Source organism: Mustela erminea, chromosome 11, assembly GCF_009829155.1.
Source record: "Mustela erminea isolate mMusErm1 chromosome 11, mMusErm1.Pri, whole genome shotgun sequence".
Taxonomy (NCBI): Eukaryota; Metazoa; Chordata; class Mammalia; order Carnivora; family Mustelidae; genus Mustela; species Mustela erminea.
In genome coordinates this window covers 17,603,499-17,630,417 of record NC_045624.1, presented here as the reverse complement: position 1 = coordinate 17,630,417, position 26,919 = coordinate 17,603,499, and the positions used below count along the sequence as shown (strand labels likewise).

The 26,919-nt window shown below is 44.0% G+C and overlaps 1 protein-coding gene across 6 annotated transcripts in view; it reads right to left on the bottom strand.

Annotated features, from left to right (window-relative positions):
• The window catches only part of LOC116568725 (solute carrier family 23 member 2-like), a 53,744-nt gene extending 27,066 nt beyond the window's left edge, over positions 1–26,678 (bottom strand). For 2 of the 6 annotated variants that reach the window (XR_004276744.1, XM_032304370.1), the window contains exons 1-3: positions 26,345–26,678; positions 23,778–23,924; positions 14,079–14,236 (exon numbers count right to left, since the gene is read on the bottom strand). Coding sequence is in view for 4 of the 6 variants with exons in the window: in XM_032304370.1 (XP_032160261.1) it covers positions 14,079–14,236; positions 23,778–23,924; positions 26,345–26,386 (347 nt within the window). In the remaining 2 variants the exon portion in view is untranslated. The remainder of the gene's footprint in view (positions 1–14,078; positions 14,237–23,777; positions 23,925–26,344) is intronic. The other 4 variants (XR_004276745.1, XM_032304374.1, XM_032304371.1 and 1 more) reach the window with 3 other exon arrangements.
• Between the last annotated feature and the right edge of the window lie 241 nt (positions 26,679–26,919).

The following is a 26,919-nucleotide window of genomic DNA, read 5'->3' as shown; positions in this document are numbered from 1 at the left end:
CCATACGTTTTTCCCTTGTTATTTTATCCTTATACCTTCTAGTTCCATTTTCTATTCCTTCTGCCCCATTCCCACCCTCATTTTATTAGGTATAACTTTTTTAAAGATATTATTTATTTTAGAGAAAGAGTGCATGAGTGCGAGCCGGGGCAGGAGCAAAGGGGGAGGTAGAAAGAGGGAATCTCCAGCAGACTCTGTGCTGAGTGCGGAGCCCATCGTGGGGCTGGATCTCATAATCCTGAGACCATGACCCAAGCCAAAAGCAAGAGTTGGATGCTTAATGGACTGAGCCACCCAGCACCCCAGATATAACTTCTTATCAGTACCCTTTATGTATATAGGTAAGAGAGAGAGAGATCTACATACACACCTTGCATTTCTGCTAGTTCTTCCTTTATGCATGTCCCCAGTATGTGTATAGGGTATGTGCACTCAGTACTATTCTAGGCTTTTGTTGTTGTATGTATGTCTTACCTTTGGTGGTGACCTTGATGCCTATCTGTATTCTTGTCAACTTCCTGATTCATTTTATCACCGACCATGATGACAACCTCTATATTTTTAAAATCTGCACATGGGTATGATTCACTATTATTCTACATGTGCCTTCTGACTTGCATGTTTCTCTTATAAACTATAGACTGTTGATTTGGAACCAACTCAACATTTTAGATCCGGAAGAGCCTCTAGAAACATATCCAGCTTGGTCTTGTCATTTGCATAGGTAGAGGATCTTGGCCTGAGGTCATAGAGTTAACCAGGAGGAGTGCTCAGGGCTCCTCCCTCTTCATCCAGGTTCCTCACTGCCCTATGACACTGAGAAAGAGCAGGAACACACCTACAGCAAGTTTAAATCCGGCTCTACCTCCTATCAGTTGTGTGACCTAGCTAAGCAAGCTGCCCAACTTCTGCAAGCCTTAGTGTCATCTTTAACAAAATAAGAGTCCTCTCCCCGGGGAGTAGCCGTGAAGATTAAATATGTATAAATGTGGAGGCCAGTGCCTGGGGCCCAGAGGAGCTCAGCAGACAGCAGTTATTGTCATTACTTTATGACTCCCTCAGAAATGTGTGGGTACTTCCTGAGAAGGTGGTGTATGTTACGACATTTTCTTTTGTGTTTTCTCTTACAGATGCTCTATTGTAGGCTTTTTTCAAAAACTGTTGTCTGGCATTCCCAACTCTTGCAGGTGGGTTCTCTAAGATTTGTTTTTCTGCATCCTTTTTTTTCTTTTGTGTTGTTGGAATTCCTGTGCTCGGGCTGGTCCAAGGCTGTGTCTTTGCGTTAATTATCCCCTTGCTCTGTGGCCCACTGTACTCAGCCCTGCAGGTTGTACAGCATCACCTGCACAGAGCTCCAAAGCTTCCACTTTACTACTGATCCAGTTCTTAAAACAGACACAATCTCTCTACTGTAGGGGCTTGTGTTAACATTTAAGGGTTAACGTCTGAGGCACAGCTCTCTTCGTATGATATCACAACACGTGTCTGTCGGGATGGAGTTGCTTCTGTTGCACCTACTCATCACTTTGAAGCTTATGACTCTAGTATTGTTGTTGGACCTATTTCAGAGGTCCCCCTTCCCTGGTTCTTGTTTTTGTCACATTTGATTTGAAAGAGGTGCTCTGACCATGTCCCACAAGTTCCAAAACGCTGTGTATTACTTTGAACATTTACACATCACCTTGTGTCAAATAGGATTGAAGGGACTTACAGTTATATCACAATATAGTAAGGACCTACCACTCTACACTCAGACCACCCCGTTTCACCTTCCGGCTCTTCCTCTCCTCCTCCCAGCCCCACTCGCTACATTCCCAGCCTCATGAACCTTTACAGGAAGAGCCAGTCTGGGCTCAGAGTGGGATCTGGCTGCAACTCTCCATTGCTGCCCTCACAACATCCGGTATAAAATGTGGGCAGACTTTCCCAGACTATCCTTCCAGCCTTCACTGTCTCATGAGGATGCTCGAGTCTGAAGAAGAGAAGATGCCCTGCCATTCTTCTTTACAATGACTTGCAAATTTCCTAAGAAAAGGTTAAATGTCAAAATCTGCATATCACATGTCTTATAGGATAGGTATATTGGGTTGGCAGAGCCAGAGGAATGTGTCCCCAGGGCTACTATTAACATCTACGTTTACATAGTATTATAAAGGTACAAAAGTTATCTCAAGAGCCCTTCAGGGAAGTGACGCTGCACTTCTTGGGCTGGAAGAGACTGGGGGCTGGGAGCGGGGAGGGCAAGTTGTGGTCAGAGGGCTCAGCTCAGAAGTGGGGAAGCCCTGATGAGAAAGGCTGAGTCACCCGCCAAATTGCAACAGTGTGTTTGTTATAAAAACAACTGATGACAAGGCATGAGCTAAGAACAAACTAGAGCTTATGTTAATGATTAAGGAGACATTTTTCCTCCTCTCTTTGAAGTCCCGATTTAACCCAGAAACAGAAATATCTACCCTATTGAAAGCAGTGGGAAGATAAACTCCCACCCTTCTCTCGGAGCTCTCAGGTTCTCCTGTTGAAGAAAAAGGTATTCATGACACTAGTTAATGACATTCTAGTGACTTTATTCAAGGAGACGACTACAGTGTAGTTCTGTAGTAGGGGAGAATGATCTGGCTTAACTCCGAAAACCATAAGAAAAGGTGGGAATTTATAACCCAGGAGCAGGGATGGGTCAGGGGCTGGAAAATTACCAAGAGGAAACATCAGGGATAAGGTAGGAGGTGGGGAAATTCTGCTGAAGGCAGGCCAGGGTGATCAGACATCACCTGAATGATGGTAGACAATGAGTAACCCAATCAGATGTGGAAGGTGAGGATGCTGACTATACTGAATTAGCAAGATTCTTGCTGAAATTGGAAAATGCAGAGACCAATATGAAAACTCAAGTCAGACTTAGTGTCTGTTGGACTTAAGAGAGAATGGTCATAGTTGATCTTGTCCATTAGACATTATGACTACATAGATCTCTTCCAGTTAAGTGATGAATAAACAGAAAACTCAGCATGACTTGGGCCTGAAAAAGATCCCGCAGAAGAGGGGAAATGTTTCCCTGCTCTGAAATTTAGAGAAAAAAATTTCCTTTAAGAAGCAAGTGAAAGGGCGCCTGGGTGGCTCAGTGGGTTAAGCCGCTGCCTTCGGCTCAGGTCATGATCTCAGGGTCCTGGGATCAAGTCCCGCATCGGGCTCTCTGCTCAGCAGGGAACCTGCTTCCCTCTCTCTCTCTCTCTGCCTGCCTCTCCGTCTACTTGTGGTTTCTCTCTGTCAAATAAATAAAATCTTTAAAAAAAAAAAAAAAAAAAGAAGCAAGTGAAAATTGTTGAGTATGCTCAAAAATAATAAATGATATACCTGTATTATAGAATAACTCGGGACAATATTTTTTCAAGATTTATTTATTTATTTGAGAGAGGGAGAATGAATATGAGGGGAAGGGCAGACTGAGAGAGAGAGAGAGAGATACTTCACCCTGAACATGGAGGCCAACGCTAGGCTCGATCCCAGGACCCTGAGAGATCAGGACCTGAGCCAAAATCTAAAGTCAGACCCTTAACTGGCTAAGCCACCTTATAGCCCCACTTGGGATATTTTTATTTTATTTACTTATTTATTAAAGAGAAAGAGTAAAAGCACAAGCAGGCGGAGGGAGAGGGAGAAGCAGGCTTCCCTGATGAGCAGGAAACCCCATGTGGGGCTAGATCCCAGGACTCTGGGATCATGACCCAAGCCAAAGGCAGACACTCAACCAACTGAGCCACCCAGGTGTCCTCTTGGGATATTTTTAAACAGAATTCTAATAGAAAATATATGATGACTTAGCTAAATGAGGCATATAGCATGTTCCTTGAACGGAAAAATCGATATTATAAAAGTGTCACTTATTCCAAGTTAATCTTTAAATATAATGCAAATGTAATCAAAATCCCAATGAGAATATTTTATTTCATATAATGCTTTAAAAATTCATCTGGAAGAAATTAAAAATTAGAATAACTTATAAAGACTTTTCAAGGAAAGAATAATGAGGAAAGCATGCCCAGCTGAATAAAGTACAGTAGAAACTTATCAATTTTAAAACAGGGTGGGGGGTACTTGGGTGGCTCAGTTGGTTAAACATCCAACTTTAGGTTTCAGCTCAGGTCATGATCTCAGGGTCATCAGCTTCTGCACTCTGCACACCGCCCCCCCAAATAAATAAATAAATCTTAAAACAAAACCAAAACCAAAAACGAAGCAGTGTGGTAATGGTTGAAGACACAACAAAGAAATTAATGGGGAGAAAACAGTAGCCCTGAAACAGACAGATGCTCAGATATATAGGAACTTAGTATGTAATGAATAGTCTCGATTCCCATTTATTCAACAAATGATATTGAAAAAATTGGCTTTTAGGGAGAAAAAATAAATCTGAGGACTCACTTCTACAATACACCTAACTAAATCCCAAATAAATTCAAGAGTTAAATTAAAAAACCCAAACAACACACATATAAGTACTTTTTTAAAAAGGTGATTATTTGTCTTATCTATTGAATATAGAAAGGATTTCTAAGTCTAAAAGTAGATCGAGAAATAGCAAAGGAAAAAAGTAATAAATTTTACCAAAGAAACATAAAAGCTTTGATATGGCAAAAATTTCTTAATCAAAAATAAAGACACACTAAAAATGTTTGTGGCAATTAATAAACACAAAGATTCAATATTCTTAATGTGTACTGGATTTTTTTTTTTTGCAAAGTAAGAAAATTGTTGACTTCTGAGATTATACAATCAGCCTCTCTTGAAACTCCAATAAAATAACCTTAAAATATATTTTAGAGGGATAAACCACAAGATAAGAATATCTGAGCAGGAGATCTTTGAAAGATAGAGAGTAGATTGATAGTGGTAACTGATCTGACTGCCCCCGGGGTATCAGTATTCTACGCTAGCAATAGGTAAATGACATTACACTGAAAAACTCACAACATATCAAATACTGGCTCTTGATGTAAGAGTAAATGTGGAGCTAAAACAGGTCTAATGTCTTTTTCAGTACCAGTCAGGTAACTGTCCTTTCCCCATCTTGGCAGAAGACTAGTTTATTCTGTAGAAAAGGCAAGACACAGGGTCTATGGATTCTGCAGAGAAACTGGCATAGCTGAAGTGGAGATACCATACTGAACACTGGCGTGATTCATTTAGTATATACACACAGAACACTAAAACATCTAGCTCACTTTCCCACTGAGCTTCTAGCACATTTCCAGCCAGCCCTTTACTCTCCAGGCAAGAGGCTAGAAGGTCCTTTTCTGGAGGATAGGACAACCTGAGTGGAAAAGCATAAAGTAACTGAAATTTAGGCTTCCCCAACTATGCTAGGAAAAGTATAAACATACTCGAAATTCATGACAACATGTCAAGAGTACAATGTAAATGGTGGCCCTTGCATTTGGTTTATGTGGCATTCCTATGTATCATGCTACAATGAAGTCCAAAGTGAACAAGATCCAGTCTCAGGCTCAGAAACTACAGTCAAACTTTTGAGACCCAACCTTTAAATATGAGCAGATATACAAGGATCACACGATAACCACAGGACCTTAGATGACAGAGAACCAAATAAAGAAACCAAATAAAGAAACAATAATGAAAGTAACTTGTCCTATAGGAAGATGATAATTTTCTTAAAGATTTTATTTATTTATTAGAGACAGAGAGAGAAAGAGATAGTGAGAGAGAGCACAGGTAGAGAGGAGAGGGAGAAGCAGACTCCCCAAGAGCAGGGAGCCCAATTCAGGGCTCAATCCCAGGACCCTGAGATTATGACCTGAGCTGAAGGCAGATGCTTAACCAACTGAGCCACTCACGGACCCCAAGAGATGATAATTTTTTTCAAACACATTCTCATTTCATTTATATATTTGGCAAGTAAGAAGATCTTGCATTCATAAAACAAGAATAGGATGCATAAAACAAGAATATTCAGAAAACAAAAAAAAATTCTTGAAGTATTAGAGTAGAAATAAATTCAGTAGACATGATGGAAGATAAAGTTGATTAATTTCCTCCTCCCCAAAGACCAAAAACACAAAAAGTTATAAATAAGTAAGAAAAGGTAAGAGAATTAGAGGACCATTCCAGGAAATCCAGCATGTGAATAAAAGGAGATTGAGAAAGAAACTCAAACAAACTGAAAAATAACTCTTCGCATATTAAAGGGAATTATTGAGTACACAGTATAATGGATGAAAATAAACTCAGGCCATGACACATAACTTAAAAATTTACAACACTGGGATTATAAAGCAGTTTTTTTTTTTCCAGCTTCTGGGTTGGGGGAAGGAGGAGAGATTACATAAAGTTTTGGCTTTCTTAAAATCACACTGAACGTTACAAAGCAATGGAACGATGCTTTCAAAATTCTGGAAGAAAATTATTTCCAACCTATATTTCTATACCCAGCTAAGCTATCAATCAAGTGTGAGAGTAGAATCCAGATACTTTCTTATAAACAAAGTCTTACAAAATTTATCTCCTGTGTTCTTGTTCTCTCTCTCTCTCTCTCCCTCAGGAAGCTACTGGATTATTGTGTTCCTTCAAAAAAAGAAAAATATATGGGAACAAGAGACCTAGACTTGAGAACTGACATGAAGGGAATTCCAGGATAGGGATGTAGGGGCATCTGAGGATGACATATATAATGTATACCAGTTATATACAGAAACCATTCAAAATAGAGAAAGAAAGTTCCAGGAGATAGTTCATCAAGATGAAGGTCATGTGAATGAAATTATTTTATTTATTTATTATTTATATTTTATTTATTTAATTTTTTTTAAAGAGACAGAGAGCATGAGGAGGGGAGGAACGGAGTAGCAGAGGAAGAGGGAGTGAGAGAATCTTAAGCAGGATCCACATTGAGTGTGGAGTGGGGCTTGGTCTCATGACCCTGTAATCAAGACCTGAGCTGAAATCAAGAGCTGGACGTTTATCCTTATGAGTCACCCAGGTGCCCTGTGAATGAAGTTATTAAGAAAAAATTTAGACAATAAGCAAAGAGTATAGAATTGAATTAGAAATAAGTACATAGAAAAGTAAGTATATTAGAAACAAGAAAGATGTAAACTCCAGGGAAAACAAAAATCTGGGCAGGAAAAGGGAACATGATTCAGCTCCAAATAATATCATAGTCATTAATTATAATGTCGACACGGAATATTGAACTAAGCTGGGAGCATAGAAGAATAAGAGGATGGGAAGTCCGCTTGTATGTGGTGAGTGAGGGTCTGTGAAAGAAGAGGAGACCTCAAACATCGATACTGGCACACTGATTAGTAATACCTAAAAGGGACGTGTGTTAATTAGAGATTTGGAGGATAGTACCTAAATAATCAGCTTAAAAGGATGAAATGTTTGCCTCAGTCTAGAAAAAAAAAAAGGAGGGAGGAAGATTTCTGGTAGGAAGGGGAAGCCTGTTTGTCTATCTTCTTTAAACCTATCATTGCTTACTACCCTGAGAGTACCCCAGTCCCCCCACTGCATCCCTCTGCCCAAAGCCAGTGATGGATTGGGAGCCATTGCTCCAGCTCTCCCTTCTGTTCTGCCCCAAAGACATACCTGCCCATCTTTGTTTTTAGGGCTTTCATGCTGATCATGGAGAAATGCAGTCAAATGCTCTACCCCTGAGTTATACCCCGATCATGGAAAAATGAATTGGGGAAACAAAGATGAAAGCAGGTGAAGTTACAAAGGTGTAGGCTCTCAGAACTTGTCTCAAGGCTGGGGCCTACATCCATAGCTCTCAGTCCCTCCTCCAAGATAGTAAGAGGCAACATACTGGACTTTTGCTCTCAGGCACAGGTTCAAAGGGTATGGCTCACAAAACATGTCCCAAAACTGTTCTAAAAATACATTTTAAATGGTTGCTACTGTTCTCAGTCATGAAGTAATACATGGACATTGAAGGAAAATAAATGGCAATAAAGAAAAATATAAAGAATAAATTTAAATCACCCTAATTCTATAACCTGGAAATGATTAACATTTTGTTCTAGCTTTTTATTTTTAACCAGATAAATGTTATCAGCACTCACATAATAAATACCTTTCATATATAATGTAAACCACCCACCAATAACCTTAAAGATTTCTACCAGTCTTTTTCTGTCTTCAAACAGAGAAATGATTCTCAGTATACAGATAATTTCTACCTCTCATAATTATAAATTACATTGGCTGCTATTACCATAGTGAAAATCTTGAAACAGTTTAAACGTTCTTTAATGGGAAATAGCTAAATAAATTGGAATATAATTATATATTCTAGAGAATGAACTACTAAGTGATCATTTTTAAAAAAAATATTATTGCAGAAGTGTGCTTGCTAAAATGGAAAAATATTACAGTGCATTGTATATGTTTAAAGAGCAAGAGCAAAAGGAGAGCTGTTTTTTACAATTAAAATTTTTTACTTATTAAAAAGGAGAGGGAGGGTACAAAATTTTGTGTATAGTACAATCCTTTCCTTGATGTGAAAAATAAATTTCTCTACCTGGCACTGAGCTAAGCTCCTGTGTGCATTTTCTAATATAATTCTCTAGGCTTTAGAAAAATTAAAAAACAGTTCCTCTTCACAGAAACATGAGGACTTCAGGAGAAAATAATGCAAATATTGTCCAGGGTAGAGAGGAAAGGAAGCATGAAGTCTCCTCTAGGGAGAGCAATATGCCTTATGCACTTGAGAACCTGGATGATTGCCCTGAGAAGGTCTGGGGTTGGGACATGTGCAATTCAAGAAGCCTGTGGGTAAATGGGGAAGTGGTCAACCGTTGGGGAGAGATGTGTCTGGAGGGTGAGCTGCTGGAATCCAACCTCACCCATGTCATCATTTTGATGTTCCCTTCTTGAGTCAATCCAATGAGTGGGTAAAGGATGATGTCACGGGGACTTTTCTTTGAAATCGATCAGAACGGGGAGCAGAGACCCAGGATTGTAAGATGGGACTGAAGAATTCCTCTTGAGTTTTAAGGGGTCACTGTGTTGTAAGAATTAGTGAGCACTCTGAGTCCCAGCTACTTCCTACTGGACATGGAGCACTTTGTTCATTTTCTACAGAGCTCCCTGGACCAGATTAGGAAATGTCATCATGTGCCTTCCCCTATTGGTAACTACTCAACTTAAACCCAGAGGAAGCAGAAGTACCAGCCCCATCTTCGGGACTCCTCTGTTGCGATGGATGGCCCGGTCACTCTTCTACCCCCAAAGCCACCACTGTTCCTGCTCCAGCCAGAGCTCCATTGGTACATCTGGTGACCTGGCTGTCAAGAAGGCAGGAGCAAAGTGGCCACAAAACTACATATGCCTGTCGGTCGGTATGGCCTTTCTATAGAACCAGCCTAAGTGAGGAAGGCTCCTGGGGGGATGCACCTAAGACCCCTAAAGTCATACCAGGGAAGCAGCTATCCATGTTGCCAAGGAGTACAGCTGCCCGCCCCACACTGGGCGCAGTGATTGTGAGCTCTGATACTGAGCAGTGGTGCACCTGGGCTGCTCAGTCCATTGAGCGTCCAACTCTTGATTTCTGGCTCAGCTCGGGATTTTAGGATAGTGGGATGGAGCCCCACACTGGGCGTGCAGCCTGCTTAAAGATTCTCTCTTCTTCTGCCCCCACCCCCCCGCCATGCTGCACGTGCACTCCCTTAAAAAAAAAAAAGAGCAGCAGTTATCAAATCTTATCATTTTTTATTATTTAATGTCATTTTAATCACTAAGATATTCTGAAATCTTATTGCAACATCAGCCTGTTTTGGGTTATCACCAAATAAACAGCAATCAGATCTACTTGGCCTTTGAGTCATGGACTATCAGCTAGGTTTTATAATCCATAATGTCTCAGGAAGTTACTTATCAGCATCTGGGGGGAGGGGAGCTTATTTCCATGGGTAGAGCCAAACGCACATTTATTCCTGCCCTCACCTTAGTCTAAAGACATTAGGGTGATTTTACGTCCTAATTTTATTTCCCTCTTTCTCTGCATATTTAATGAAGGGGTAAGTTCAAGTTCTTTGGATCCTAACTCCTGAGGAGTTTGTTTCTCACAAAACCCACCATCAGGCTAAGCCCACAGGTGCTTTTACTACCGGTAATCCAATTAAAATAGGGCACTTCATCACATTCTCTGTCAACATCAGAGCTGTCCATAACAGAGATCAAAGAGGCCTTCAGACACTGTATAGTTGAACTCCTTCACTTTATAGATGAGAAAATTGAGTCTTAAAGAGGGTAAGTGACTTGTCCAAGTTCCCATGGCACAGAAGCCAAGACTAGGGTTCAGGCCTCCAGTTTCGAAGCTCAATGCTCTTCCCTTTGTAACTCTCCATGGGGCCGGGACAGGGGTGGGGTCCCCAGGTCCCCAGACAGGTTCCTGCAAGGCCTCCCTAATGCTAATGCAGCCTCTTACATTCCTAGGGCCAATCCTGGAAAATGGGGGAAGGTATCTGCATTTTAGGGTTCTGAGAGAGAAACCAGAGCAAACCCTATACCTCTTTGAGTCCTTGATGAGGGATCTGGAAGAAATTTTGGCTCTAATAGATGGTGACAGAAGAAAGAGAGCAGGGAACTAACCCACCAATGCTGTGGGCAGGTGTGTCCCACTCCTCAGCAGAGATCGTTAAGAACTTAAGCCTTGGCATATCACCTGGAAATGACTTGCAAAGGAAGCACTTTGCAAAGTGCCTTTGATTGGATTCAGACAAAATGGCCATGCCAAGAGTGAATATAGTCCTCGGAACGCTATCTACAGTCAGCCTCTCCTGGAAACGAGGGGCCAGCCCCATATCATCTAGACCTGTGTGGTTTAATTCAGATAACTGACAAAGAAGACATGCATATTAATGTTTTCCTGTCCAGTCATTTTCTGTCAAGATAGGTCAGGCCAGAAGCCCACTGCAGGAAATGTCTTCCATTTCCCTTCACAACCCCAGGGTTGAGCACAGGCCTGGCACAGATTAGGTCAAATGGAGATTTTTGGCGAAGGGATTTTCACTTGCCTGACTCCTTCTAAAGTCCGGGGAGGGGTCCCTACCCTGCGTTCACTAGCCATATGTCTTTGTCGACTTTGCAAAAGTAAACAGTTTCAGCCACATTTGGCTACAACTCTTATCTCTTTGTACCGCCACCTTGCGGACCCTGAATCTTGCATCAGACGGTATCTGAAACGCCGTAAGCACTTTTAGGATCTGCCTAAGGGGAAGCTGAGTCAGGATAAATTGAGTTTGAGTGTGGTAGGATGTATTTATGTGGTTTGAGACCACTAAGCCACCCACGGATACTTAATTTATTTCTAGCCACCTTGGTGCCATGATTGTTTCTTGCAATGCTCCTACCCTCCACCCCCCTCCCCACGCCAGCTCGATCTACTTCATGGCATGAGGGCACAGAACCTGAGGTCACATGATGTTATGAATGTGTCCCACTGCACCTGGCATTTGACATATGTGGGTGGAGGATGAGAAACAAGGTCTGAAATGCACGGCGCCAGAAGCAAGTCTGTGGAAAATCTGACCACCGTCAGATATGTGAAACTGCCAGAGAAGATATGGTTCTCATTTCTATGCAGTCGAGATGGACTCTGTCTCCTCTCAAGAATATACTTAATAGGGGCACCTGGGTGGCTCAGTGGTTTAAGCCTCTGCCTCTAGCTCAGGTCATGATCTCAGGGCCCTGGGATCGAGCCCCGAATCAGGCTCTTTGCTCAGCAGGGAGCCTGCTTCCCCCTCTCTCTCTGTCTGCCTCTCTGCCTACTTGTGATCTCTGTCTGTCAAATAAATAAATAAACTCTTTAAAAAAAGAATATACTTAATAACGCACCATATACACTTATAAATGCAGCACACATTTTAAAATTTTTTGATAGAAATCAAATACAACAGAATTTCTGTGTTTGCAGGGCACAAATCTACAGCAGCATTTCTTTATCTCAGCTACCAGTATTTCCAAGCAAACTTGGATGAACCCATGCTAGAGGAGTGACTGAACGATCTCTCCTTCTCTTTATAAAATGAAAAGGTGATCAAAGAGTACACAACCTTCAATTAAAGAAGAAAAGAGTCTGCGGGCATAAAATGTGGGGGAGAAATATGATAGGGTGCCGTAAGAATGTTAAATAATAAAAACGCCATGCTGTATTTTGGAATTTACAGCATTTGTGGTGGTTATCTACTTCTCAAAATTTGTGATTTGTTGTGATTTTTTCCAAGTTAATAATATTCTCTCTCACATATGCTTTTGTATTCATACTTCTGGATTCCTTTTCCTTAAAGAGGACACCAAAAACTGTGTAAGCTTCAGGCGGAACAGAGCCCGGATCTGTCCTTGGACTAGATGCTCAATTAATGTTAAAGGAAGAAGACGCAGGACTAACAGGTCTGAGGTGAGGGGATGAGGGGAAGAGGGCCAGAGAGGGCCACAGAGAGGGATTTCCCAAGCAGATGGCAGCCCCACAGAGCCACTGTGTGGAACTCTGGGAATCAAGGTGGGGCAGGGGGTAGTGGTGGAGAGCAGGAAGAGGGGAGGTATGGAAGTGAGGAGGAAGAAAGCTCCAACGAAACATTTTCCTGGCCCCACGATTTTGTCCAGGCCAGCGCCAGAGCAAAAAAACTCCATGTTACTCAGGCTAATTTTAGCGGCCTACATAGGTACACAAGGGACTGGATGTTTTTTGTTTCTAAAAGGTGACTGCACCAATTTGAACAATTGTTCATCTCAGTGGGACTCTAAGGGAGGAAAGACAGTGCCAGCATCGACCTTGTTTTATGGGTCCCAAACCACGTACCCCACTAGTGAGCCTCTGCCGTCTCGTCTCCTCAGAACAGAACTCCTCTTCCCTGACTCTTTGGGAAACTGCTCAAGGGGAGTCTCCATATTTGTCGCCCCGGTGGGTGAGAGCTGGGCATTTGGCTTATATTGCACCAATCAGTGCTCTTCCCTGGGATTTTAAAACAGGAGACTCTCCAGAGCAGATCTCACCTGCTTTGGGAGAAAAGTGCGAGGACTGCCAGAGCCTGTCTACACTCTTCTGCAGGGAGACTGTCTGAGCCAACATAGTCAAGCACTGGCAGTGTGATGAGGAGACTGTCTTCAGACAGGACAGAAGAGCCCCCCGCACCTAGCCCGACGCTCCAGAGGGCTCCACTCTGCCTTCTCTGGGAGACATGTCCACGTCAAACCCATGTGCCTCTCCCCTTTGAGAGCCAAGAATTCTCAGTGTAAATGGCCCTGAGTCTTTTCCAGAGGCTGCTTGGGTCTCCTCCCCAGGTCTGTCCGGCTGAAGGCCGACCATGAAGCAAATGTGCACACCCCCAAGCCTAAGGAGGGCCAAGTGTCTGCTGTTTGGGGAATGTGGTATGTGTGTGTATGCGCATGTGTTGGGGCTGGGTGTGGAGCTTGGACATGCAGGCTGGGGTGTCCATATTCATGCATGTTAGACCATTTGTGCTCTGGAGCAAAGCTTGAGCTAGGAAGAGAAGGGGGAAGGCCACAGGCTAGGGGCTGCCCCTGCCTCCCGTGAGGCTAAGTCCTAAAGTAGAACTTTGAGCGGTGACAGAATTCTAAATTCAAACCTGGCCTTCCAGGCGGAATGATCAGAACAGATCTTATCTAAGAATTTGTAACTTCGGTTTGTAACTCTCCAATATTTAGACACACAGTGTGTGGGAACCTGTTTGTATTCTTGCCCTGCATCTCACAAACATTAGGGGAAGGCCTCTATAGAAACAAGAGAAGTCCCATCTTCCGAGTCCCTGTTCCTGACATGTGATGCACCTTGCCTTTCTCCTATGTTGATCTTATACATTAATAAAGAATGAATTTTTGCCTAAGCTAATCTGGATTTATGTAACTTTAATCAAGAATCCTAGCTAGTACAGACAGTTGAGTGTTGGAGTAAGGACTTGAACCCAGGCTCTGATTCCTAGTCCCGTGTTCCCTTTAGCAGGTCCCACCAGCTGCCTAACCACCTCTCCAGCTGCAAGCAGAGCAAATCTCGCTGATACTCCAGCAAGGAAAAGTCAGAAGCCAGGGGAAAAAGTTTTACTTACCTGACTCCTAAAAACACTTGCAGGAGAGTGCAGAGACCAGAGACGAAGAAAATGGTGCTGATGAGGTAGCTCTGAGTCAGGGGGTCATGCTGCAGGCACAGGTCCTTGGCCAGGATGAGCGGCACTGCCACGAGTCCCCCCAGGGCCGTGAGGAAGTGCTGTGGGCAGAGCAGAGAGAGTGGACAAGCACGTCGGTGTTGCGGCTGCCTCCCCAACCCTCATGCCCGGTCCCCAGCCAGAGGAAAGAGTTCTACCTCTGGTCTCAGAGGAGCCTGACCAGGAGTGACAGGCAGACATTCAGATCAACAGTGGGAATGAGGGAGACCAGGCAGTAAGAAACAGAGACCCAGCCAGAGGGTCTGGGGTTCAAGGGCACAACCCCAACACTGGGAACTGATATTCTGGGTAAGAAACCCAGGCAAGGACACAAAACAGGAGGACATAACAGGAACCAAAGAGGGGGTCTTAAGAATAAGAACAAGGTGGAGCACCTGGATGGCTCAGTGGGTTAAGCCTCTGCCTTCGGCTCAGGTCATGATCTCAGGGTCCTGGGATCAAGCCCCACATGGGGCTCTCTGCTCAGTGGGGAGCCTGCTTCCTCCTCTCTCTCTCTCTCTCTGCCTGCCTCTCCACCTACTTGAGATTGAAATAAATAATATCTTTAAAAAAAAAAAAGAATAAGAACAAGGCAAGAGGGGTGACTGGGTGGCTCAGTCGGTTAAGTGTCTGCCTTCAGTTCAGGTCATGATCCCAGGGTCCTGGGCAGGCTCCCTCCTCTGCCTCTCATTCTCCCTCTGCCTAACTCTCTGCCTACTTGAGCTCCCTCTCTTTGTCAAATAAATAAATAAGATCTTTTTTAAAAATCTTAAAAAATTCTTTAAAAAAATCTAAGAAAAAAAAAAAGAACAAGACAAGAGGCTCATAATTAAAACAATGTACCAGGTGAGGGCAAGATTAATGACCAGGAAGCCTTAAGCACATTCCCCTGGACAGATCATATGTTAAGTCACAAACAGCTGTGGCAAATTTAAGAAGGGAATCATACCAAGGGTCTTTTCTGATGGTAATGGTATAAAACTGGAGGAAAACCAGAAAATTCACAAATCTGTGGAAAGTAAGCAACATCCCCCTGAGAAACCAATGGGAATAAGAAGAAATCAAAAGGGAAATGACAAAAAAATAAAATGAGAAAAACAGAAATGGAAACACAAGATATCAAAATTCCTGGGTTTTAAGAGGGAAGCTCATAGTGATAAAGGCATAGAAGAAAAATCTCAAGCAGCCTAATTCTACACCTCCAGGAACTAGAACAAGAAGAATAAAGAAAGCCTAAAGTTAGCAGAAGGGAGGAGGAATGTATGTCATTAAATGGGTGGCTCAGCGGGTTAAGCCTCTGCCTTCCGCTCAGGTCATGGTCTCAGGGTCCTGGGATCAAGTCCCACATCAGGCTCTATGCTCAGCGGGAAGCCTGCTTCCCTCTCTCTCTGGCTGCCTCTCTGCCTACTTGTGATCTCTCTCTCTGTCAAGTAAATAAATAAAATCTTAAAAAAAAAAAAAGTCCATACTGGGGCACCTGGGTGTCTCAGTGAGTTAAGGCCTCTGCCTTCCGCTCAGGTCATGATCTCAGGGTCCTGGGATTGAGCCTGGCATCAGGCTCTCTGCTCAGCAGGGAGCCTGATTCCTCCCTCTGTCTGCCTGCCTCTCTGCCTCCTTGTGATCCCTCTGTCAAATAAATAAATAAAATCTTTTAAAAAAATGTCCATACTATTCAAAGCCAGGTATAGAGTTAATGAAATTGCTGTCAAAATTTCAATGACCTTGTTCACAAGAATGAAAAAAAAAAAAAAAAAACCAATGCTATAATTTGTATGGGACAACAAAAGACCTCAAATAGCCAAAGCAATCCTGAGAAAGAAGAACAAAACTGCAGCCATCATAATTCCTCATTTCAAACTTTGTTATAAAAGCTACAGTAATCAAACAGCATTGTACCTGAAAACTGGCTGTTATTTTCCTTTACCTTAAAAAGTACAGCAAAAATGAAATAATAAAAACATACCGGATTTCATTCATTTGCCAATGACATATGCAGATTTTTTGCTGAATTTGATAGCAGTTTTTGAAAACTGGAAGCATGTTATTTTCAAAAATCCAAAAAACAAAAAAGGAGAAACCAGAATGGTACTATCATAAAAGTAGACAAATAGACCAAAAGAACAGAATTGAGAGCCCAGAAATAAACCCATGCACATATGGTCAACCAATATTTGACAAGGAAGCCAAAAAGACTTGTGGGGGAAAGGGTAGTGTCGTCAATTAATGGTGCTGCAAAAAAAAAAAAAAAAAAAAATAATAATAATAAATTGAAAAAAAATTAATGGTGCTGCAAAATCTAGACAGCCACACACAGAAGAATGAAAAATGGGACTCCTATCTCGCACCACTCACAAAAATTAACTCAAAACGGATTAAGGGCTTAAATTTAAGGCCTGAAACTGTGAAACTCCTACAAAAAAACACAGCAGAAAAGCTCCTTAACGTCAGGTCTTGGCAAAGATTGTTAGCTATGACACGAAAAGCACCAACAACAGAAGCAAAAATAAGAAAGCAGGACTACATCAAAGTAAAAAGCTCTGCACAGCCAAAGAAACAGTCAGCACAATAAAAAGGCATCCTACAGAATGGGAGAAAATATTTGCAAACGGTCTCTCTATAAGAGGTTAGTATCCAAATTTTTAAATATTTAATTAATTTATTTATTTAGGAGAGAGAGCGAGAAAGCACGACCAGGAGGAAAGGGAGAATCCCAGGACCGCAGAGCAGGGAGTCGGATGCAGGGCTCGATCCCAGGACCCTGGGATCATGACCTAAGCTGAAGGCAGAGGCTTAACCGACTGAGCACCCCCCCCGTACAGCGTTAATATCCAGAATATCTAAGGAACTCAACAGCAAAACCCAAATAATCTGATTTAAAAGTGGGCGAGAGACTTGGAGCTCGGGAGGCCGGGGAGCGGGGAGGAGGATCCTGAGCTCGCCCGCTTCCACGCTCACAGCTAGCTATCACCCCCGTCCCAGTCAAGAAACCCAGCAGTGATCCGAAGACCAGCAGAACAAATCCCACGACTGAAGAGAGAGAAGAAGCTGCGTCTGAAAGGTCAGGAAGGTCGGAAAGACGGCGGGAGGCTGCCCGCCGGGGAGAGCGACCTGTGCGCACAGAGAGGGCGGAGCAATGGGTCCTGGCACCAGTTTGCTCACACAGGGGAGACGAATCCCCATACCCTTCGGCTTTAAACACCAGAGCGGCTGCACTCCAGGAGTCTGTAAATCCTGAGGAGACTTGAAGCCTAGAGCGGCAGAAGTCAGCTGACCCAGCCCTGGGCCAATCAGAAGGGCGCGTGACAGCCGGGTCCCCGCCCTTAAAGAGCCAGCAGCCTGTGTGGAGACGCAACGTAGAAATGGCCGTTTAGGGGCGCCTGGCTGGCACAGTCGGGGAAGCGACCGACTTCGGTTCCGGCTCAGGGCTCAGGTGGTGATCTCAGGGTTGTGAGACGAAACCCTGTGTCGTGAGCTTTGCACTCAGCAGGGAGTCTGCTTGGGACTCTCTCTCTCCCGCCCCCTGCCCCTCCCCCTCCAAGCTCGCTCTCCCTCTCTCTGTCTCTCTCTTTTTCAAATAAATAAATGAATAAATCTTGAAAACATAACACGGCAGTTTATACCACATCTGGAGCAAAGAGGAGACAGGTCTGTCCAAACTGATTGTGGAGCGTGCTTGGAGGACTTCTTTGAAAACGAGGGAGCTGGTGGTGCCCTCCCCACCCCACCCCCACCCCCACCCCCACCCCCATCCCCCCCATCGCTGGCATAAACAGAGCCACGTGCAGGAGGCGGGGCTGCACAGACACCTGTAGCCTCCGCTGGGCTCAGGGCAAATTCTGTCAAAGCAGCGCACGTGCCCTGCCAACCTCAGGGGGCAGAGCTGCCGGCGTTGCCCGCCCCACCATTGCACCGAGCCCAGCCTCACACCCCCAGCCGCCCGGCTCGCAGCCCCCAGCTGACAGCCGCCTAGGTGCTTCGGAGATCTGGCATGGGACTAGTGGCCTACTGCACTTTGCTAACACTGCTGCCCTGCTCTCAAATTTCCTGGCGGGCATGCCCCTTCAGAGCTGGCCTGCCTGGGTCCCACCAACACCACGGAGAGCAAGCACAGCCCACAACAGTCAAACAGCAGCGCAGATGATGCGCTGAAAGGAGCAGTGACCAGACACCACAGCAACGTGTTAGCAACACACCGGAGCCTCCCCTGAAGGGCCAGGTCTTGGTGAGAAGGGGACACTGCTCTGCAAGACACTCAGGACCTTGTCTTCATAAAGTCACTACTCTCTTTTTTATTTATTTATTTTTTTAAAAAAAATTAAAAGATTTTACTTATTTATTTGAGAGAGAGAGACAGTAAGAGAGAGCATGAGACCGGAGAATGTCAGAGGGAGAAGCAGACTCCGATGAAGCAAGGAGCCTGATGCAGGACTCGATCCCAGAATTCTGGGATCATGACCTGAGCTGAAGGCAGACGCTTAAAAACTGAGTCACCCAGGCGCCCACATCACTACTTTCAAGAGCCAAAGTCATAGCTGACTTTCTTAACACACTGAAGCAGACACAGAGAGGCAGACAAAATGGGGAGACAGAGAAACGTATCTCAGATGAAAGAACAGGACAAGGCCATGGCTAGAGAGCTAATCAAAACAGATGTAAGTAACATGCCTGACAGAATTTAAAGCAATGATCATAACGATACTCACCAGACTTAAGAAAAGAGTGGAAGACATGAGTGAGACCCTTAACACAGAGATCAGGAATAACACAGCAGAGCTATGAGGGCTCAGTAAACAAAATGAGGGCAGATGTGATGGGATGAAAAACAGGATAGAAGAAACAGAGGAACAAATGAGTGGCCTCGAAGGCAGAGTCACGGAAAGTAATCAAGCTGAACAAAAGAGAAAAAAGAATTACACAAAACAAGAATGGACTTAGGGAAATCAGTAAATCTATCCAATGTAATAACATTTGTATTATAGGAGTCCCAGAAGAAGAAGAAGAGAGAAAAGGGGACAGAAAATATATTTGAAGAAATGATAGCTGAAAATGTTCCTAATCTGAGGAAGGAAACAGACTTCCAGATCCAGGAGGCACAGAGAACTCCTGACAACATCAACAAAAGCAGACCCACACCAAGATGCAGTGTAATTAAGCTCACAAACTATGGTTATAAAGAAAAAATCTTAAAAGCAGTGAGACAAAAGAAGTCATTAACTTACAAGGAAAAACCCAGAAGGCTAGTAGGAGATTTTTCAACAGAAACATGGCAAGCCAGAAGGGAGAGGCATGATTTGGTCAAAGTGCTAAATGGGAAACATCTGCAGCCAAGAATACTCCAGGGGTTCCTGAGCAGTGTAGGGCAGTTAAGTATGATATTAAAATATTATCATGATAAAAAAAAAAAAAAAGAATACTCCCTATCCAGCAAGAACATCATTCAGAAACAGAAGGAGAGAGAAAACGTTTCCCAGACAAACAAAAACTAAGGGAGTTCATGATGACTAAACCAATCCCTCAAGAGATATTAAAGAAGACACTTTGAGTGGAAAGGAGAGACCAAAAGTGACAGTACAAAAGCAGGAAACACAAAAGCAGTAACAATGAATATTTCTATAAAAAATAAGTCAAGGAACTCACATACACACAAAAATATAAAATATAATAACATATACTTAACACATGGCAGGAGAGAGGTGCCTGGGTGGCTCAGTGGGTTGGGGCCTCTGCCTTCCGCTCGGGTCATGATCCCAGGGTCCTGGGATCGAGCCCCGTATTGGGCTCTCTGCTCAGCAGGGAGCCTTCTTCCCTTCCTCTCTCTCTGTCTGCCTCTCTGCCTACTTGTGATCTCTGGCAAATAAATAAATAAAATCTTTAAAAAAAAAAACACATGGGAGGAGAGGAGAAAAGAATGGGTTTAGACTTAAACTACCACCAACTTAATACAGACTGCTATTTGTAGAAGAGGTTATAGACAAACCTAGTGACAACCATATATCAAAAACCACTAATAAACATGCAAAGAATAAAGAGACATAAATCCAAATATGTCACTAAAGAAAATCAGCAAAATATGACAGAGAGAAAGACAAGAAAGGATCAGAGAAAATCTTCAGAAACAACCACAAAACAAGTAATAAAATGGCAGTAAACAGAGATCAATCAATAATTACTTTGAATGTAAATGAACTAAACACTTCGATAAAAATGCATAGGGTGTCAGAAAGGATTAAAAAAAAAAAAGAGTCATCTATATGTTGCTTATAAGAGACACATTTAAACCCAAAGACACCTGCAGATTGAAAGTGAGGGAGAAGTAGTTATCATGCAAATGGATGTCAAAAGAAAGACAGGAGGAGGGCACCTGGGCAGCTCAGTCAGTTAAGAATCCAACTCTTGGTTTGGCTCAGGTCACAATCTCAGAGTTATAAGATAGATTCCTGCATCAGGCTTCACACTCAGCAGGGAGTGTGCTTGAGGATTCTTTCCCTCTGTCCCTCCTTCTGCTCATGCTCTCTCTCTCTCTCTTCCTCAAATAAATAAATAAATCTTAAAAAAGAAAGAAATAAAGAAAGAAAGCCAAGTAGCAATACTTATTTCAGACAAAATTCACTTCAAAACAAAGAGACAAAGGACACTATATAATAATAAAAGAGACAATCCAACAAGAAGATATAACAATTGTAAATATTTATGCACCCAATATGGGAGCACCCAAACACATTTAAACAGCTAATAACAAACATAAAGGAACTAATCAATAGTAATACAATAATAGTAGGGGACTTTAACATCCCACTTACATCCATAGATAGATCATCTAAACAGAAAATCAACAAGGAAACAGTGGCTTTCAATGACACACTGGAACAGATGGATTTAACAGATATATTCAGAACATTTCATCCTAAAACAGCAGAATACACATTCTTTTCAAGTGCACATAGAACATTCTCTAGAATAGATTATGTATCAGCCCACAAAACAAGCCTCAACAAATTCAAGAAGACCAAAGTCCTACCATGCACCTTTTCTGACCATAACACTATGAAACTAGAAGCCAACCACCAGAAAACAATCTGGAAATATCACAAACACATAGAGGTTAAGTAATATGCTACTAAACAGTGAATGGGTTAAACAGGAAATAAAAGAAGAAAAAAGAAGTACATGGAAACAAAAGAAAATGAAAGCACAACAATCCAAAACTTTAGGATTCAGCAAAAGCAGTTCTAAGAGGAAGGGTTGCAGCAATAGAGGCCTAGATCAAGAAGCAAGAAGAATCTCAAATACATAATCTAACCTTATCCCTAAAGGGGCTAGAAAAAAAACAACAACAAACAAAACCTAAAACCAGCAGGAAAAAAAAAAATGAAATAATAAAGATTAGAGTAGAAATAAATGAAAAACTAAAAACAAACAAACAAACAAAAAAACTCAATAGAACAGGTCGATGAAACCAGAAGCTGGTTCTTTGAAAAAAAAAAAAAAAATCAATATAATTGATACACCTCAGGCCAGATTTATCAAAAATGAAAAAATAAATAAAGTCACAAATGAAAGAGGACAAATAACAGCTAACACCACAGAAAGACAAACAATTGCAACAGAGTATCATGAAAAACTCTATGCCAACAAACTGGACAACCTGGGAGAAATGGATACATTTCTGGAAACACAAAATACCAAAACTGAAACTGGAAGAAACAGGAAATTTGAACAGTCTGATAACCAGGAAAGAAATTGAATCAATAAGCAAAAAACTCCCAACAAACAAAAAGTCCAGGGTCAGGTGGCTTCACAGGTGAATTTTAACAAACATTTAAAGGAGAGTTAATACCTGTTATTCTTTAACTATTTGAAAAATTGAAAAGGAAAGAAAACTTCCACATTCATTCTCTGAGGTCAGCATTATCCTGATACCAAAACAAGATAAAGACACCACTAAAAAGGAGAACTATAGACCAATATCCCTGATGAACATAGATGCAAAAATCCTCAATAAAATACTAGGAAACTGATTTCAAGAATACATTAAAAAAAAATCATTCACCGTGATCAAGTGGGATTTATTCTTGGGTTGCAATGGTGGTTCAATATTCCCAAATCAATCAATGTGATACAACACATTGAGAGGACAAGAGAAAGGATAAAGAGGAAAGGAATAAGTCAGAGAAAGGGTAAGAACCATATGATCATTTCAGTGGATGCAGAAAAGCATTTGACAAAGTACAACATCCATTCATGATTTAAAAAGAACAACAACCCTCAGCAAAGGAGCTTTAGAGGGAACATACCTCATATGAAAAACCCACAGCTAATATCATCTTCAGTGGGGAAACACAGAGAGCATTTCCTGTAAGGTCAGGAACAAGACAAGGATGTCCACTTTCACCACTTTCTTTCAACATAGTACTGGAAGTCCCAGCCACAGCAACCAGACAACAAAAAAATAACAGGTATCCAAATTGGTAAGGAAGAAGTCAAACTTGTACTCTTAGCAGATGACATGATACCATGAAAACCCAAAAGACCATCAAAAAAAACTAGTAGAACTGATAAACCAATTTGGTAGAGTCACAGGATACAAAATTAACACACAGAAACCCGTCGCATTTCTGTATACCAATAGTGAAACAGCACAAAGAGAAATTGAGAAAACAGTCTCATTTACAATTGCACCAAAAGTAATAAAATACCTAGGAATAAACCCAAAGAGATGAAAGACCTATATTCTGAAAACTATAAAACAGTGATAAAAGAAATTGGAGAGGACACAGAGAAATGGAAAGACGTTCCATGCTCGTAGATAGGAAGAAGAGATTATCATTAAAATGTCTATACTACCCAAAGCAATCTACACATTGGGGAATATTCCCTAACTGCATGATAAATGTATCTCTTTTTAACAGCTGCATACAAAACTCACCTGCTCGAATGTGTCACAATTTGCTCGACCCATTCCCTTTGAAGGATAATTGGGTTGTTTCTAGGGTTTTGCTTATTTGTTTGTTGTGGGGTTTGATATTACCAGCACCAATAATGTTACAAGACTATCTCTGTACTTATCTTAACAGGTCTTGCCCTCATACCCACAGAGAAATTCTTAAATGCTGGGGACTGGGTTAAAGGGCACATGATTTACACGTTGATAGAAACGACCAGTGGTCATCTGGGAAGGCTGCATCTGGTATGTTCAAACACAAGTGTTTGACTATGCTTGTCTCCCCAAATTCCCCAAGCTCTTCTCATCACATTTTTTTAATTGTTGCGAATCATATAAATTGAAATGAGTCTCGTGAAAATGATGCAGTTGGTGTCCTTGGTGTGACCTATCCGCTCAGCATGAGAGAGGATCCTCTGCTAATTCCAACCCCCCATGCCCATCCCCCCACCCCCACCGAGAGAGAGAGAGAGAGAGAGAGAGAGAGAGAATGAGAATGAGAGAGACACGAGGAGCTTGGCGTTCCCCCAGTGGTCAACAATGCGGAAGACAAGAATATTAGTAACTGAAGCTGTGGTTCTTGACCAATTCGGCCCCGGTGTCATGCGTGTGGCTTTTGAGGCAGAGCCTCCTTGGGCCCCATGCCTGCTGGGTGGTGTTACCTGGATGCCCAAGAGAATGCAGAGGTACCACGGTGGGACATCCAGGACGCTATAGGTTGGTTGGCTGCTGCTGGAGCTCCCGGCCTGCCCGGCCTTCTTCCCGCCTTGGCCATCATGGTGACAGTTGAGCCCGTCGTCCGCCCTCTGCTGGGAACAAGAGAGGGACATACCTATGCATTTTAGAAGGAAGCAAGTGGACTTTCTGGTCTCATCTCGGGGGATGGACGGCCTGCCAGGGGCAAGAGGCCGTGGCACAGGGATTACGGCTGGCCAGTCTGAGATGTCAAGGTCCAGACTCAAAAGACCAGTATTTTGGGGCGCCTGGGTGGCTCAGTGGTATAAGCCTCTGCCTTCGGCTCAGGTCATGATCCCAGAGTCCTGGGATCGAGCCCCACATCGGGCTCTCTGCTTGGCGGGGAGCCTGCCTCCCCCCTCTCTCTCTGCCTGTCTCTTTGCCTACTTGTGATCTCTCTCTCTGTCAAATAAATAAAATCTTTAAAAAAAAAAAAAAAGAAAGAAAAGACCAGTATTTTCCACATTGTACATCAGCAGGGCCCGCATGTATGGTCTGGAGTCCCAAGAGGGGACAGGCTGCTTTGCCTGAGGCCCGTCTGCACAGCTGCCGCTTTGTGGAAAAGGGGTGGGGGCCAACTCCAAGGTCAGAAAATGGAGCAGATCTCCCTTCCAGACAGGTAGCTGGGGATCCTGGCCCCAGAATGCTGGAGCTGCCCTCAGAGGCGCTCCTGTGGCCCTGTGTCTACACCTGCCAAAGCTCTCCTCAGGGTGCAGTTACCCCAACAGACGGCACCCATCTTTGTTGCGGGGCTGGAAGGTCCTAGAATGCACTGATTAGGCCTTATTCCTCCATGTGGCCCGGCTTCGACAGCAGCCAACACCTGTGCTCAGTGTGGACCGAACGAGTGGAAGCAGCGTGCCCGTGTAAGTGGGAGCAGCGCCCAATGGCCTGGGGCAGACAGGCGAGGCAGGGGGAGACTCAGGTGCAGGGACAGCAATGGGGTTCCCGGGAGGAAGAGGGGTCCCTTGCCCCACTGACTCCCCTCACACCCCCCACAGCTTCTGGTCACCGGCCTGGCCCTCTAGGTTTGTTGGCTAACACTCCCATGCACCCGGCGCTAGCCAATGGGGTTGTCTAGTTTTCTCCAAATGTGGCCTCTGTTATCCTGCATCAGCATCTTAGCTCCCCCTGGGGCCCCCTTGGAGTCCCCCGCTTCCCCTTCCCACTTGCAAGAGCTCAATGCCTCCTCCCCATCACTTCTGCGGACCTCCCCGCACCCACAGGACTTTTCTGCCTGCACCTCCCAGCACGCTCTGCCTCTCGGTTGCATAATTCACCGTCCTCTCTCTTGGACCAGAAGCATTTCTGCATGTCCTGCGTTCCCCTAGCTAGGCCATAAGTTTTCAGGGTCAGGAAGCTGTCTCCCCCTCCTTAATGTCCCTCAAAGTTTCTAGCAGGGCAACAGGCATGCGAAACCAGACACATCCCCGAAGAGTGTGGCCGCAGACGAAGAGAAGACGGACCGCTGGAAAGAGGGTGGGTGCAGGCCCAGACCCGCCCCGCTCCCGTGGCCGCAGGTGAACCGCCGCATGGAAATCTCTGATTTCCCAAGACGGTTGTTTGCTTTGATTTCATTCTGTTTCCATGACAGTAGGGGCAGAAAGAATTCTGAAAAGATAAGCGGAGAGATGTCTGAAGGGCCTCCCAAGAGTTCCTGGATGAGACAGCCAAGGGGCCTCTTCCCCATGGGTGGCCTCCAAGGACCGCTGCGGGGACCCGGCCCGGGTTTGCGGGGGACACTCAGCCCCCAGGCACCCGGGGCTGCCGTCCGGCCCTAACGCAGAGGAGCTCTTGCCACCTGTTGCGGAGCAGTGGCTCGAACAAGAGTGTCTTCACTCTTTCACTCCGTTCATCCTGCTGCTTGCAGGTGCTCAAAAATGGGTTGGGAAGGTGGTGGGGCCGGGGCTCAAGGATTCGCTGGAGAAGCCTCCAGAGGTGTCACTGTCACTTCTCTGGGCCTCAGGTTCCTCATCCAGGAACAGAAGCACCTGCTTCGTTGGCTTGGAAGGAAGAAAATAAAACACAGAGAGTGGCCGGGGGGTACTAGTGCTTTGGTAAATATTGGTTCTCTGTCTCACTCTCTGATGCCCTTTCTCTTTCCCTTTGCTTTGTTTTAGAAAGTCCTTCTGATCAGAGAAATCATAACACGGAGGAGCCCAGAAAGCAAATATTTAGACATTTAGATTCAGCAGAGACCAACTGTGAATAAAGGCAAAACTCAAAGAACCTTCCAGCGCTTCCTCCCTGCTTGAGAATGCACTCACCGGGTTTCGTGCTCAGGGAGGAGTCTTGGCCTCATGATGGGGGGATCTGGAGGGCAGCTGCACACCAGTCTAATAATCTAAAATCTTGCCTCAAACGTAAGCCACACGTCCTGAGCATGAATAGTGAATTAGGGCGCCGGGACCCCCAGCCGGGACCCCACTTCCATGCCCTTCCTCCGTTCTGCCTCTTCCTCTCTTCTCTTTCCCTCTCTTTCAGCAACACTCACCAGGGGGTCGGGGTGCTCCCAGCCGGTGATGGCAGAGCTCATGGTGACCTGGGGTCCGCTCCTGTTAGGCCTCCTCTCAGGACAGAAATGAAGGGAACCTGCTTCCGCTGAACGAGATTAACGTCTTCACTGTCTGCCAAAAGGGAGAGAGAAAGAGAGGGATCCTGGGCTGGGCTGGCTCTGGGGAGGGTGGGGCTTCCAGACTTCCCTCCTCACCCCTCCAATCACCACGGGAGACCAAGGTGCACTCAGGTGCAGCACATGTTTCATAATTTAATAAGTTTGAGAAAGTGTGGAGAAGTTAATGATCCTCTATGACGCTACGGATATAAATCAGGTGCAGCCTTTTGGGAGTGGCACAAGAGTACTTTCTGGAAGCCTGATTCCAGCGCGCAGAGAAAAGAGGGGGGTGAGGGTGAGGCCCTGGGCGGCACGCACAGGCTTTGCAATCTTGAAAAGCTGATTCTTTACAATGAGTTGAGCTGGAAAGGCAAGCAACGAAGAGAGAGTCCAACCAGCTTCGGCTCTGAGATGCCGTCATGGAGTCATCATGAGACAAAGGATATTGCTGTCGA